The sequence below is a fragment of the Dicentrarchus labrax genome, unplaced genomic scaffold (assembly GCF_905237075.1).
Source record: "Dicentrarchus labrax unplaced genomic scaffold, dlabrax2021, whole genome shotgun sequence".
NCBI lineage: Eukaryota > Metazoa > Chordata > Actinopteri > Moronidae > Dicentrarchus > Dicentrarchus labrax.
Genome location: NW_026136704.1, coordinates 23,564,180 through 23,578,134, shown reverse-complemented (window position 1 = coordinate 23,578,134; position 13,955 = coordinate 23,564,180). Strand labels below are relative to the sequence as shown.

The window sequence follows — 13,955 nt, the reverse complement described above, 5'->3', positions numbered from 1 at the left end:
CACTGGTCTTTGGTAAATGTGAAAATTTGAAAAACTTTTTAATTACACTTAACTCAGTGAAACTTGCTTAATGTACCCTTTACACCAACAGAATGAAAGAGAGAGAGAGAGAGAGAGAGAGAGAGAGAGAGAGAGAGAGAGAGAGAGAGAGAAATACAAATATGAGACCCAATTAAGCCTGGCTAAAACACTGCTTTTCACACCTGATGAAATCCTGTCTGTTTTCATAAAGACCCTCATACTGCAGTTCCCATTCATTTATTAAATAAGGGAACTTTTTAAACACAGGGGAGGAAAAGTAATCTGTAATGCCCAGACTGGTGCTCGATGAGGTGTGTCCTCCGCACAGAGGAACTGATTTAAAAAGTGAATAACAGTAGCCTTATAAGATGGAATGAATTATTGAATTGGATTGCATATTTCTCTTTATTTGTTAGTTTATTTATCAGGTGCAATACAGATAAGGATGGCTACACTGGAAATGCAACAGTTGTAATGTATATCGGGAATCTATCTGAAGCTAATTTACTGTCCCGGTAAGGTTTTAAACTAAAAGAGGGACTGTGTACAAGTGGAAAAGCATTGAAATATGTGGCTATATCACAATAAATCACTGTGCAACAGTAGGAAATAGTCAGATTTGGTCAGAAAGTGTAATGAATTGAAAATGTAAAAAACAAATTCTCAAAAAGATTTATGCTAATTTCACAAACTATCAAGTACAATAGAGCCTATGATTCTGGCTCCCTTAAAGGCCTGCTCATCATGACAGAGACAGTACAATACATTGTTGTGTAGTATTATCATAACAATGGAAATTTACATGCAAATTAGGACACTATAAAGCCCATTTAACAGTTTACAGGCTCCTAACTATCTAATTAAACCATCAAATTAAAGCTGAAATAAAAACTCATACAGATTTTTTCATAAGGCTTAACAGCAAAATGTAAAAAAAAAAACATAAGAAAACAACAACATTTCAGCTAAACTCAATTGCATAAATCGTTTTCACTTGAGGATACAGAGATTGGTAATAATGTCTTGTCAGACATGTTATCTTCAGTTTAGGGTCCTTGAGTGCAAATGTTTCGTCACCTTTGTCTTTAATCTTGGCAGAGAGTCCTTCCAGAGGGCTTTCTGGATCTGAGAGTTCAATTATAGCTGTAATGTAATCTGGGGTCAAACAGTCATTGCTTCAATAGCAGTCAGTGAAATCTATACAAAATCAACGACAAGCCAGTAGAGCAGATAACATGATAGGATCTCTCTTGTTAACTACATTGAAAGCCTATTGTTTCTGTTTAAATGGGAAATTAAAACGGTCTCCGTTGAAAAATTATAGTTTTTTTTAACTGAATAACTGTTTTGAACTGACTCACCAGGAGTTTTGACCCTGCTTCGAGTATCTGTTTATTTAGTAAACCAGTTCGATAGAACAGGCTGAAAGACATTAACCTTTCCTGTTTTCAAAACATTTGCAGTTTAAAAAAAAATATTAAGAAGTGATTGGATGTTCCTAAGCCATATTATTGTCTCTTTGATTTCAGTAATTGAAAAATGAAATTATTTTGATCTGTGAAAGCATAGTCTTAGAGACTAATTTGCGTATCCAATAGGATTACAGATGATTGCTACATGCACTGTCAAGGTTAAAGCATTTTATTGGATTTTCTGAGGTTTGATTCTTGCTTAGTTGGTCTTTGGTGTGTATTTTGCAGTGTAATCATTGGAACTGAACAGCACAGACCTTCAGTATTGGCTTAGTTTATTTTGAACTGTGAAAAACAGCATATAATTAACTTACTTTTGCTTTATTGTTGAAATTTAAATGCTGAACAAGATGAACTAACGCTCACACACGCAGATCAAGAGTCAGACTCCTTATCGTAAATCTCCGGGCAGGTTTAGTTCCTGAACAGCACCTCTGGGACTTTGCGATTTACTTCTGGGTGACTGCTGCCGACATGGGCTTGAACCTACATGTACTGCAGCTCTTCAGAATGAAATGGCCTCTGTAAAAAAAACAGCTGTCCCACAAACCAATTTACAGTATGTGTCACATCATTCATCTGGATTTTAGAAGATAGCCTTAATTATGGGATTTTTCTTCCTAATTAATATGCAAATGTGTCCTAATCCATATGCAATTTAATGCTATTTGAAGTAAAGTGTTGTAATATCCCCAATCTGGTCTGTGTTAGTTTAGGGTCTGTTCTATTGCTTTGAACACCATGCTGTCTATTTTTCACCATTGCCTCCATTGCACTTACATGGCTTTTATTGTTAAAATAATAAAGGGGGGGTTCCATGTGTATTAATATGACGTTTTTACTGATATTATGGTATTATCACTGATTTCACTCTCAATCTAATGTGGAAAATTATAGGCATGGTGTTGTTCATGAGCAGCAGGTAGTCCCCAGCCATTCGGCTCCCAGCAGAAATAGTCATGGACAGTTTGATGCAAATGATCCTGGCCCTGCATTATGCTGTTCAGTCTACTGTATGTAGGTATTTTCAGCCAAGTGTTCCAGCTGTGCTAATAATTCCAGTAATGCGTAGCTAACAATACATCACCGGTTGCTATGCCAGACTGTAACCATAGAGCTTTGGTTTGTTTTTTTTTCTTTTTCTTTGTTATGTGCTAGTTCGAAGGAAGTAGCCTATTGTATTCAAACATGTGTTAGTAGGCCTAATTGTTGGATAAAAGCTCATAATCCCTGTTGTGATTATGACTGTGTCTCTGCAACTCATAATCATGATAGAATTATTATATATTAATGATGTATTACCCAGGGGTAAACAGGCCTGTAATCCAACCTACAGTGGATACTTTCATACAGCTCTCTAGGCTATAAGCTTTCTGATGGCCCTGGGCAGTTTGACAGGGGGAAAGATAATCTCCCTTTACAAGTGGGAAGGAGAAACTACGGTGGCTGCAAAACATGTGAAAAAAATCCCTATCTAGAGGCAATGCTAGTGTTTGTCCCTTCTGGGCTACTGTAGAAACCTGACGGCTCAGCATAGTCTCTTATTTGACATTTCCTTATTCCTTCTTTCCTTCTTCTGGGTGGGAGGGACTAAGACGCAAGTATGGGAAATGTGGATGCAATTAGGCAACATGACACCCACCCACAGTGCACTTCATGGAAGGCGACATGCAACATCTGTAGATATAAACGGGTCATTCTAAGGAAACAAACACATAACAAGTCTTATTTTCAGGTGATCATACACTCATGAAAACATAGTTAGTGTTATGCAATAGATATAAGTTGAAATACCTAAAACTATAGAAAAGTGGTTGAACTATTCAGTTTTAATAGATAAATGGCTGAAATAATTAGCTAATGAATAAATGGTTAAAATGTCAAGCTTCAGCATTACTACTCTGGTAGTTCAGTTGTATGAAAAAAATATGTTAACAACATAACCTTTCATATAATTAACAATTAATTCTAATGATCACATTAAGAACATGACTGGTGCACTTGAGTTCAGAATCAGAATCAGAATCAGATTTATTGCCAGCTAGGGTTTTACACATACGAGGAATTTGTCTTGGTGCAGTGGTGCATATCTGACTGTGAAGGCTGTTGGGTAGGCCTGGATCAGACAGAAAAGATGTCCTAAGGTATGTTGGGTTAGATAGACCACTTGAAGCAGATAAAAAGGTGGAAAGTGGTAAATACCATCCTTTCAAGCTCCGAAAAGGGTTGAAGTGGTCAAAAAATGCAGAGTGCTAGTCTGAGTGTTTTAGAGTTCAGACTCATATAAATGGGAGGACTGAAACAATATTTCTCTTCCACACACATTGAGACAAGAAAGGCACACTCAGGCCCATCCAGCTAACTTGACATTCACTATACCCTGACAAATGTATTACCATTAAGCTTCTGTAACGTACCATGAGACTCGATGATTTATTACAATCACCTGCTGTTTGTCTGTGGGTTTGGTGAGATGCAAAATTGCCTGTGTGTGCATTGGCTGATAAAATGTGTTGCATGTGTCTAACAATTAAGCATTTACGTGTTTTCTGTTGGGGAAAAGACAGAGAGTGATGGAGATCATTACTGTATGCCATTTGAAAAATACTGAAACACATAATACAGTATGTCTTTGTGCAGGTCTGTTTGCTTTCTTTAACAAACAACCAATCTGAATACCCAGTAATTAAAATTGTATTAATGGAAAATCATCAACTCAGTGTAACTAAACAATTAAATGATAAAAAATATAGGTTGTAATATTTCAAAGCATCAACATTTAGCAAATATAAGATTTCCTTTCTCAAATACATATATAAATATGATTTACAAGCAGTTCTTACATGTGTGTAAGTGTGACAAAAAAGAGGCAGGAAACCAATTGAGTGCACATGTTTCATCCCTCGAGGGCATAAAGAATTGATGACCTGTGGTGATATATTTGGAATATCATTTCCTGTAATAATTTGATATGGGGGAAAGAGCTGGAAATTTGCAGTATTCTACTTTATAAATGCTGTTGTGCTAAAATAAGTTTAAAAAAATGTGAATATGACTTTTTGGGGGGGATATATATTCGGAGGGGAAAGAGGTTTGCAAATACAAATTTCAGAGCACATGATTACAGTCTATTATTCTGCCCTCGGTTCTATCCTGCTGCTATATGTTATATTTCACACACATGTGAATCTATGTACATATTATGTGAGGAAAATTGAATTTTACATACCACTGCCTGCTCACTTATGTGGTCTAAGCATGAGAAAATCTACATTTCATTTCAGTAAGACTTGTTCTTGCTCAGCCATTGGGGGTCACTTACAAGGGTCTGATTCAATTATTCTTCCGTCCACAACAGGAGGAAAACATTTTCATGGTGAATGGTTTGCTTAAATAGATTACCATCTCAAATAATTCAATTTCCGTTAATTTGATTGATTTCATACCAAGGGGGAAAAGAAATCTTAATTTAAAACCATTGCATTTCTAATCAAACATTAACTGAGAAAGAGGCCTGGGCGAAAATCTTTTATTACCAGTTTCCCTACTAATTTAAATAGAAAATGCTGATGGCTGCCCTATTAAATGGCACCAGCAGTATTCAGTGTGTGACTAGCTCATATGTGAGATCTCCAAAATAAACTACTTAACCATTTGCAAGCTGCATGGCCATTCCTCACATAATACACAGATGGAGTGCACATAATCACACACTACCATACACAGAAATACAGGGAATCTATGACTGGGCATTACTACAGAGGATCCAGATGAAGCAGTTCAGTCATCTGATCCATTCCCATCCATTATTCATCCCGCTTGGGGAGACAGAGACGCTGGGCTTCTCTTCTCAGAGAGACCCAGGAACCCCATCTATTCTCACGAGCGAAGGAAATGCCATGCAGTATAGTGGGGTGAATCACCAGGGAGTGAAAACAAAAAAGTTGGGAGTATGAGTGCACAAGAACTAAAATTAACCATCAGGCGTACTGGAAATCAAATTATTACAAATCCATGTTACAAATGCAAAAAACAGAAATACAAAATGTGGAAACATAGCTAACTTATTGTGCATATCTCCACCAGGTGCAGACTGATGCCCATGCTGTTGGAAAATAACGCAGCCTGGCCGGTGCTGTTAGGAGCAAACACCTTGTGGAGACATTGTGTGAGTGGCAGGCAGAACTGGCAAGCTGCCACAGATAATAACATCTGAAATAAATTTGATGTGTGGAATTCAATCTGTAGTGATAGGGACGGCTGCAGCATTAGAGTGAAGCTCTAAATGCTATCTACTCATCCATGGAATGAGGACTGACACGCAGTCTTAGAGAATAGATTGTGCAATTAGCAGCCTTTGTGCTGTTTTGACACAATGAAAAAGGGAAATGAGATTCAACGTTGTCATGCACGGTTCTCTGTAGCTCTGTGATTCCCATAAGATATTCTAAATGTAGTTCTTCAGGTGAGAATAAGTTCGGGGGGATGAAACATTACGAGGTATAATAAAGCACACACACAGAGAAGAAGAGAGAGTTCAACTGGTCACACTTGTTAATAACCTCCAGTATTTCATTTCCAGTGTGATTTTAAAATGTGAAATTCTGATGGGATTTTTTTTAAACCAATTTGGAGGAGCATGCCACCTCTTCAGCACTGTCAGCTACAATTATAGGATGTAATACGCCATTCAAAGGAAAGGGGGCGCTCTTTGAATAGGCATTAAAATGGTTTGAGAACCGGAGTTTCAGGAAACTTTACTGATTATCCCTTTAATTAAAGAGGTTTGTATATGGTCGAGCACCAGTTTGACTCATTAAAAGCAGCATAAATTGTTTCTCCAGAAAAAAAAAAAAACATCCTTTCTGTATCTACAGCCTTTTAAGTGCCCTAAAACAGACTAGAATACACACTCCGTTTACCAAACTACAGCTTACACCGTTATTGGCCTGACTACTGTATAATAAACATAAACTAAATGCTGCTTTAGCTCAGTATTATTTGTGCTTCAGAGCAGCCAACTGAGTGTAAGTTGGTCTCACCCACATGAACTAACAGACTATAACCATAAAAGAAAATTACTATAATATTCCTATAAAGTGTCTGTGGTGAGTTTATGGTTACCTCACCGCGCTCCATTGTATTTTACACTTCCCATGGTGTCACTATAATATTCCTTCAATATTCCTTTCGGGAATTACAGTGTCTTTGATGTTCAGTGGCAATCTGCACAGGCAGTTTTGTTATATTTTAAAAAAACAACAACAATCTCCTAGGATAGGATATCACTGTAGTATTCCTATATTATTTTATGGGCCTATATGTCATTGCAACATAATGCAGCCCAATATGATAGCAGGCTCCCCGCTTGAGCCCTCCCTCCGCCTCTCATGTGTCTACATTTTCATCCCATGGCCGTCTCTAGGTGATTTAGCGCCGCCAGTCTCAAGCAGGTGTCCAACATGGCGATCACGGGGAGCGGATCTCTCGCTATTTCTCTCTCTGTTTTCGTGATTTCAGCGGCGTTTCTTCCGAAAGGTAAGTTTTTTGGTGTCTCCCGTGTGTGTGTGTGTGTGTGTCTGTGGTGCAGAATTACCCCCTTCCACAGCTAAAGCCAGAGGAGTACCGGGGAGAAGTTGTGGTGCGTTTGCGCGCTAGATGCGCACAAGCTTCCCCTTAAATCTCAGCATCACTTTCTATTGCTCAGATGCTCCGAGTCCAAAATATCCACGCTGTTTCTCGAGACTGCCGGGCTACTTATCTCGTGATTTTAGCGCTGATTGATGGGGTGTTGTCCTGAGTTGCAGGCTACTACAGAGGACTGCTATAAAAAGTAATGTTAGTGCTGCACAATTTCATATGCGGAGCGAAAGTACCAGCAGTGATAATGGAGTGAAATGGTCGTACAGTATTTAGACCTACAGGGCAACTTAAAGGCAATGCTCACTGCCTCTTTATCATCAAATGAGACCGGTTCTCCGGCCACGAGAGAACACGGCTCACACGCACTCGTATCCGTTAGTCATACCGCATAAACCATCACAGTCCCAACTCATCCCACTGTCTTCAAATCTCTCAAGTCTGCGCTTCAGGTGCGCTTTGGAGAAAAACACGCATTGCAGCTCTAGTCTCGCACAGTGTCCTCTGGCCGCACAACTGCAGCCTCAGATGCCAGTGTGTGTGTGTGTGTGTGTGTGTGTGTGTGTGTGTGTGTGTTGTTTGTGTGTTGTTTGTGTGTGTGTGTTCCAGTCCGCAGTCTTCACTTCTCCTCCTGTCACTGAGGCTGGAGATGTAAATATGCCATGTCGCTGTTGGGCTGTAAAACATGCAACTGCATGAACCAGGGGCGCCCTAAACGTGCACGACCATTGCAGTCCCCCCCCGTCCGATCATTTCCCCCCGTTATTCCTCCGCGGTTGCATCAGAGTTGCATGCGTCAGTGTTTTTTTTTTTCCTGGAAAACGTATCCTCTGACAATACTGACGCATGTGAAGCGGTTAAAATGTCAGTTTGCAGCCGCTTTAAATCCCTCCCAGGCAGTTGGTAGGATGGAAATGTTGTTGTGCTGTCAATCCACGGGTTGTTAAAATGGCAAGCAACAGTTGCGATGGCAGGTTTTACACTTGAATACTACTTGAGTGACTTCTCAGTGGGTTAATTTTAGTTTCAGATAGGGTCATTAGTCGCTACTTACTGTACAATAGTGGTATCTTCATCAGCCATCAACAGGTCTGCAGAAACTCATCGAAGCCTGTGTGTGTGTGTGTGTGTGTGTGTGTGTGTGGTGAGATTGACAACCTGCTCCCAAAAGGAAGTTACTAGTAATACGTTATTTTTCTATTTTATTTTTTATTTTTTACAGCTCACTGCTTACAAGGCTTTCATTTCACAGTTGTTGAATGTATTATGCTTTGTGTTGAATAGCAGTTGAATGACATTTACAGCATTGTCTAGCGCCTTCTTGTCACATTAAGTTAATTAACCTTTCAGTCTAATAAAATAATGCATCATGAATGCGCAATAACCTCAAGCTCAATACAGAGGAGGGTTGTAGCATCTGGAAGCTGATGCGGTCTCTTGGTTCAGGTAAAATCCCCATGCCAGAGATGGTCTGATCTGACCTCAGGTTTTTCATTTGTTTGATTGTCTTTGTGCCAGCTGCTGGGAGCAAAAAAGGGCCCAAGCTCTTGCTTTGTGAAGTGCTGACAGTCTGCTTTTTGACAGTCTCCAATTTTATTTTTTGCTAATAATCCAGAATCAGTGGATTTGAACCTTGTCTCTATATCTGGTGAGAGAAGAACAGTCCCACTTGCTGGGTGCTGCTTTACACAATGGGTGTTCGGTTTATTATAAAGATAAGGGAAGGAGGGCTAATTAAAGAAAGAGAAGGAGAGAGAGAGAGAGATAGACAGCTGATCCTGGTCATCATAAGAGAAACTTGTCCTTATAGTATACAGTCTCCTAAAGCTAGAGAGCTGCCTCAGCTGAGCCTCCTGTTATGAAACGTTGAGACTATTAAAGAATCTGTTTAGCAGTATTTCTCTCCCTGTGTCTCCTGGGGCTCGGCCTGTTGTAGCATATCAGATGGTCGAATTTCAGAAGGTTGCATAATCTCACTTATTGCCAGTTTAAAGTCATTCGTCAGGGCTGAGTGATGGTGAAGTGGATCAATACGAGCTGTCATGAAGCCTCAAGGCGCTGCTGAAGGACGGGATCTCAGAGAAACAAAAGGAAACGTACAGTTGTTACGGTGCTCTTGGTTGCCAGTTGGCACGTGACACGATGAGTAATTGGAAATGTCCGTCTCTTGCTTCTTATGGTCGGTTTTGGCTTTGAAACAGATACTGCTGAAATCTGCTAGCAGTGTGCTGCTCTGCCCTCAATTTGTGTTTGCTTACAGTGTGTGTGGTCCGGAGGTTGGTAGTGTTTTATTTCCTCACTTATCACACAAGTGTTGCTCTCTCTGTGTCAGTGGTGCATACTGGGGCCTACAGGAAGTAAGCTCATACTGAATATGTATATTTCTGTTAAGTGTTAAAGATAAGCTCATTTGAAGATGGTGGTGAAACTATTAATATTATTAACTTAGGGATAAGTAGCAACATAACCGTGCACTATCACTGCTTGTGTGTCTGATATGTGTTCTGTCCACAGTAAAATCCATAAAAAAGGCATCTACTCCTTCTACCTCATTAAAAATAACAGAACCTATGAATATGCAATTTTTAAAAAAAGTTTTCCTGTTGGACACAAGATGTCTCTTACTTCACTGTAAAGTCCATTCTCAGTGTACATGCACTGGTGCAATGCATTTTTCTCATTGATTTTGTGTGTAACATAGTATTCTGCAAGGTAACTTGTAACTGCAGCTGTCAAACAAATGTAGTGGAGTAAAAAGTAAAATACCAATCCTCAAAATTGTACAATACAATTAGACGGAAGTACAGCGCTTGAGTAAAACTCAGAGCATTCCACCACCGATTAGGACAGAAAATAAACTAATGATTACTTTCATTGCAGATTAATCTACCACTTACGTTCTCAATGACTTGATTAATCATTTGATCAGTAGAAGGCCAGAAATAATGAAACATTATTTAAAGCTGAGATGATGCCTTCAAATTGCTTGTTTTTTCTGATCAGCAGTCAAGACTTTAACAATTTACTATCACATATGATAAAGAAAAGCAGTAAATCCTCACAATTAATGGATCGATAGTTTCAGTCTAACCACACAAAGTACAACAGTATTATCTCTGTGGCACACTGAAGTGGTCTTCTCTCCTCCATCTGTATAAAATAGCACTTACAGGACCATGTTTCAGGATATATTTAATACCTCACTTAATGGCCCATTGATATGTGCCCGCTTGTGAAGTATTTCATCGCCTGTACATTGAAATCACCACATTACATCATTTGTAAGAATAATAAACTCTTCTATTTAAAGAAATTGAATTTATTGCTCATTAAATTTACATTAAACTCTGCTTAATAAGCCTCACTCTAATTGCTAGATAATGCATGGTACTACTTTATGCGGTGGAAGCTAATCATACTGTTGGAGAGGGAGGGGCTGGCAGAGAATTGGCAGCTGATGCGTGGAAGGAATTTAGCCACTTGTATCAGATGTAACAACGTAAGTGATGTGGGCCTCGCTGTTATCATTTCACTGAGGACATCACACCTCCAGGCTCTGTTTTCTGTTCTTGAGTTTTGTTGCTTTGTAAAGTATCTGTGTTGAAGCACAAGGTCTGTGCCTGTAAATCGGATGTATTTAAACCATTATTACCCTGTCTGAGTGTGGCAGTGTGTGAATGTGCGTCCACGATCAAACTTCACACTCTTGCTCATACAGTGGATCTGAGAGCAGAGGGTCCTTGTAGTTCGGCGTGAATAGGCAGATTTCCCTTTGGTTCGTCCTTTCAAGTCTGAGGTTGAGGCAAGTCAGCCAGTTTACACTTTAAAGAAGTTGGTTAGAGTTCCATGTTGGAAAAAAAATCTTTCTATCCTTGACTTTCTATTCTTTTCAGTCTCTGAAAGAGCCCAATAACTCCTTAAAAACATCACCTCGGGTGTTGGGTTCAAGGGTTTTGGTCCACTTACTTTATAGCGGGACCTTCAAGTAAATAGTGTATCTAGTTGTTTTGTCAAGGTCCCAGGAGTTCTGCTGTAGACGTGCAGTCTTTGAGTCATGTAGTAATTATATAAAGAAAAACAAACCAGGGACATTCATATGTAAGGGATTTGCACTGTGGTGTCAAACTGAATGACAAACTGAGGACGATCAAAAATCTGTCTGTCTGTCTGTCTGTCTGTCTGTCTGTGTTGAAATGTAGTAAACAGTCAATTAGAAGAAACAGACAGATGACAGGTCCTTTCATGATTGTGGGGACAGAAGCTTCCATTCATGACTGTGCTGTGGTAATGAGGAGGAGAGCTGATGTCTTCCGCTTATGAATATGACATTGTTCTCTCTGTTCCCTGGATCTGAGAGACCTCACTCTATTGGCTGCGATGCTTAGACGGTGACAATCAGGTCTACAATGAAAAAAGAAGGGAAATGCAATGTTTTTGTTTTGAAAGGGGCATAGAGTGCACATTAGTATGGGTGATGGAGCAATTACAAGCCACCATTAAGGCTGCGGAGCCGTCAAAGCACAGTACTTTCTAAATGAAGAACTCCGTTGGGCAGATATCCTCCATAACCTGCGTCGTAGCATTCAAACAAAATTTGTAACAAATGAGAACCCAGTTCAATAAAAAACGGCTAAAAGCTATCCTCTCCTTCCTCCTCAATGTGCAGCAGTGATGGTGGAGGTATTGCAGATCATCCTCCGTCTGACCATTCATCTGTCCCTTACACATAACAACACAGATGCCAGTAATTGTGTTTTTACTAAGGCTGGATGAGATTCAAATTTTGATACTTTAAAACCTTTCCTAAATTTTACTTTGTGTGCTGCATTGCCAGATGATTTTAAAATAAGTTGTACAGGGACTGGAGAGACAAATCCATCTGCCATGTGCTGTCACTGCTGCATGGTCTCCTGCCACATTATGATTTCACCGAGCCTTTTCGTAAATGTGCAGTAAGACACTTGATAGCAAACTGGCGCCCAGAAGATAAATCCAAATGACTGTGATGCTTCTTTCACTTTTCCTCCACTGCCATCACAAGGTTGACATTTTTAGTCTTTAATGAAATATACTGTTGGATGGATTGCACTGATATTTATTGAAGGATGAATTTAAATAACTTTGGTGATCCTCCATCTAGCATGTTGATGTTAGCATTTAGCTCAAAGCCCACTCACAGGCTTGTTTAGCCTAGTTGCCACAGTGCTTTTCTTGCCATGACACACCCTTTGTAGCCTTCAAGCACTAGGATTGGGCATGCTCCTGTGCTTATCTGGTGACATACAGAAAACATATTTAAATTGAAGTGTGTATTTGTAAGAAAGTACTGGATCTGAACTTGAGAGACTGGGGTTTGGCTCCCCTGTGTTTAGACTTAATTAAATTCTATTGTTATTTTATTGCATTATTTATCTTTTAAATGTTCTTCAGTTTTCAGTCGCAGTTTGGTTAGGTTTAGGAATAAATCAAGGTTGGGTTAAAAGACACTTTTGCAACATTAACCACATGTTCGCACATGCATGGGCACCTGGCCAATCTTATTGCTTTAAAGCTATGCAGGGCATGTCTTTCCATAAAAAGCAGTGGTATTCATAATAACACATTACTGTGCCGTTAAAAGTTATTTATGATAATGTAAATAACAGGCATTTGAAGTATGTCCATGTTTGGCTGCCACTTCGTTCATACAAAATATATGCTGCCTCTATTTTGTCATATACAAAGTTAATAATGGTACTATGGCTATTACTTAATGCTTCTAGCTGTCAGTTTGATTGTAATGACAAGAACACTTTTCCATTTTCAAATAGCTTGGTATGTTATTTTCATATACTGTAACCATAACCGTGTGTCATTGATCTGCCCTGTCATGCCTGTATGAGGTTTTCATGAAATCTAACTACATTAAAGTACTTTTAAAATGGCATTGATGTGTCCAAACAGGGCTCTGCAACATTTGTTCACTTGTTGGATTTTGCCAGACGTTGGGGATGCATCTCACATGATCAGAAATTACACTGATCTGCCCAAAGGGGCGCTCTACATAATGTGTTCACTCATCCATGCGTCATATGCAATATGTGAGACACCAATGATCAGATTCTCAACAATATTAGATAATATATTTCTATTATTACAGCGTGCAAAATTACACTGTTTGTGCCAAAGGGGAACTACAATTACAGCCTAAAAATAGGCAAATCATATTCCTTGCTGTGATGATGGTCCAGTGATTTTCTATTATAACTACTTTCTTTCTTCAAAATATAATGGACCCTCCAAAGTATATAGACAATATTTTAAAGAAATTATTCCATCTTTAGTTCACAACTAAAGAGAAATTCAACAAAGAGTACCTTGAGAGTGGATGAGACCAGAACTCACAACATTAAGACTAAATAGCTGTTGATCAATGCGGAGGAGAAAGGGCTCTTTCTGAGAGCGAAGACTGAATCTCTAATCAATAAATTCAGTTATCGAGCTCCCACTAATCCACTGCTCGAATTGGAATGAAAAAGGTTCCTGTGCTCTAAACAGCAACTGCACAGTGTTTGACCAATGAGATGGCTTATCATTACATAGTTTCTTGTTTTGGTCCCATTCAGAGATATTGAGTTGAGGGGCTGTTTAGGGCGTCGGCCAGCCCCCCTTTTGGACCAGTCCTATCTATCTATGTCCACTGTGGTTTAATGGCAGGTCATTCACTTTTATGGAAATCTGACAGTGAGAGCTTGCTACACCTTGCATCTCAGACATCAGTGGACAGGCAGCACATTTGTGTCTCCTCTCTGGGCTTGTTTGGGCAGATATGAGCTTGAAAAG

The 13,955-nt window shown here is 39.3% G+C and overlaps 1 protein-coding gene across 3 annotated transcripts in view; it reads left to right on the top strand.

Moving 5' to 3' along the window:
* The first annotated feature begins 6,882 nt into the window (after positions 1 to 6,882).
* cadm1b (cell adhesion molecule 1b) overlaps positions 6,883 to 13,955 on the top strand; it is a 132,665-nt gene continuing 125,592 nt past the window's right edge. For 2 of the 3 annotated variants that reach the window (XM_051398140.1, XM_051398141.1), the window contains exon 1: positions 6,883 to 7,031. In XM_051398140.1, the coding sequence (XP_051254100.1) occupies positions 6,956 to 7,031 (76 nt within the window). In that variant the 5' untranslated portion in view covers positions 6,883 to 6,955. The remainder of the gene's footprint in view (positions 7,032 to 13,955) is intronic. The other variant, XM_051398139.1, reaches the window with a different exon arrangement.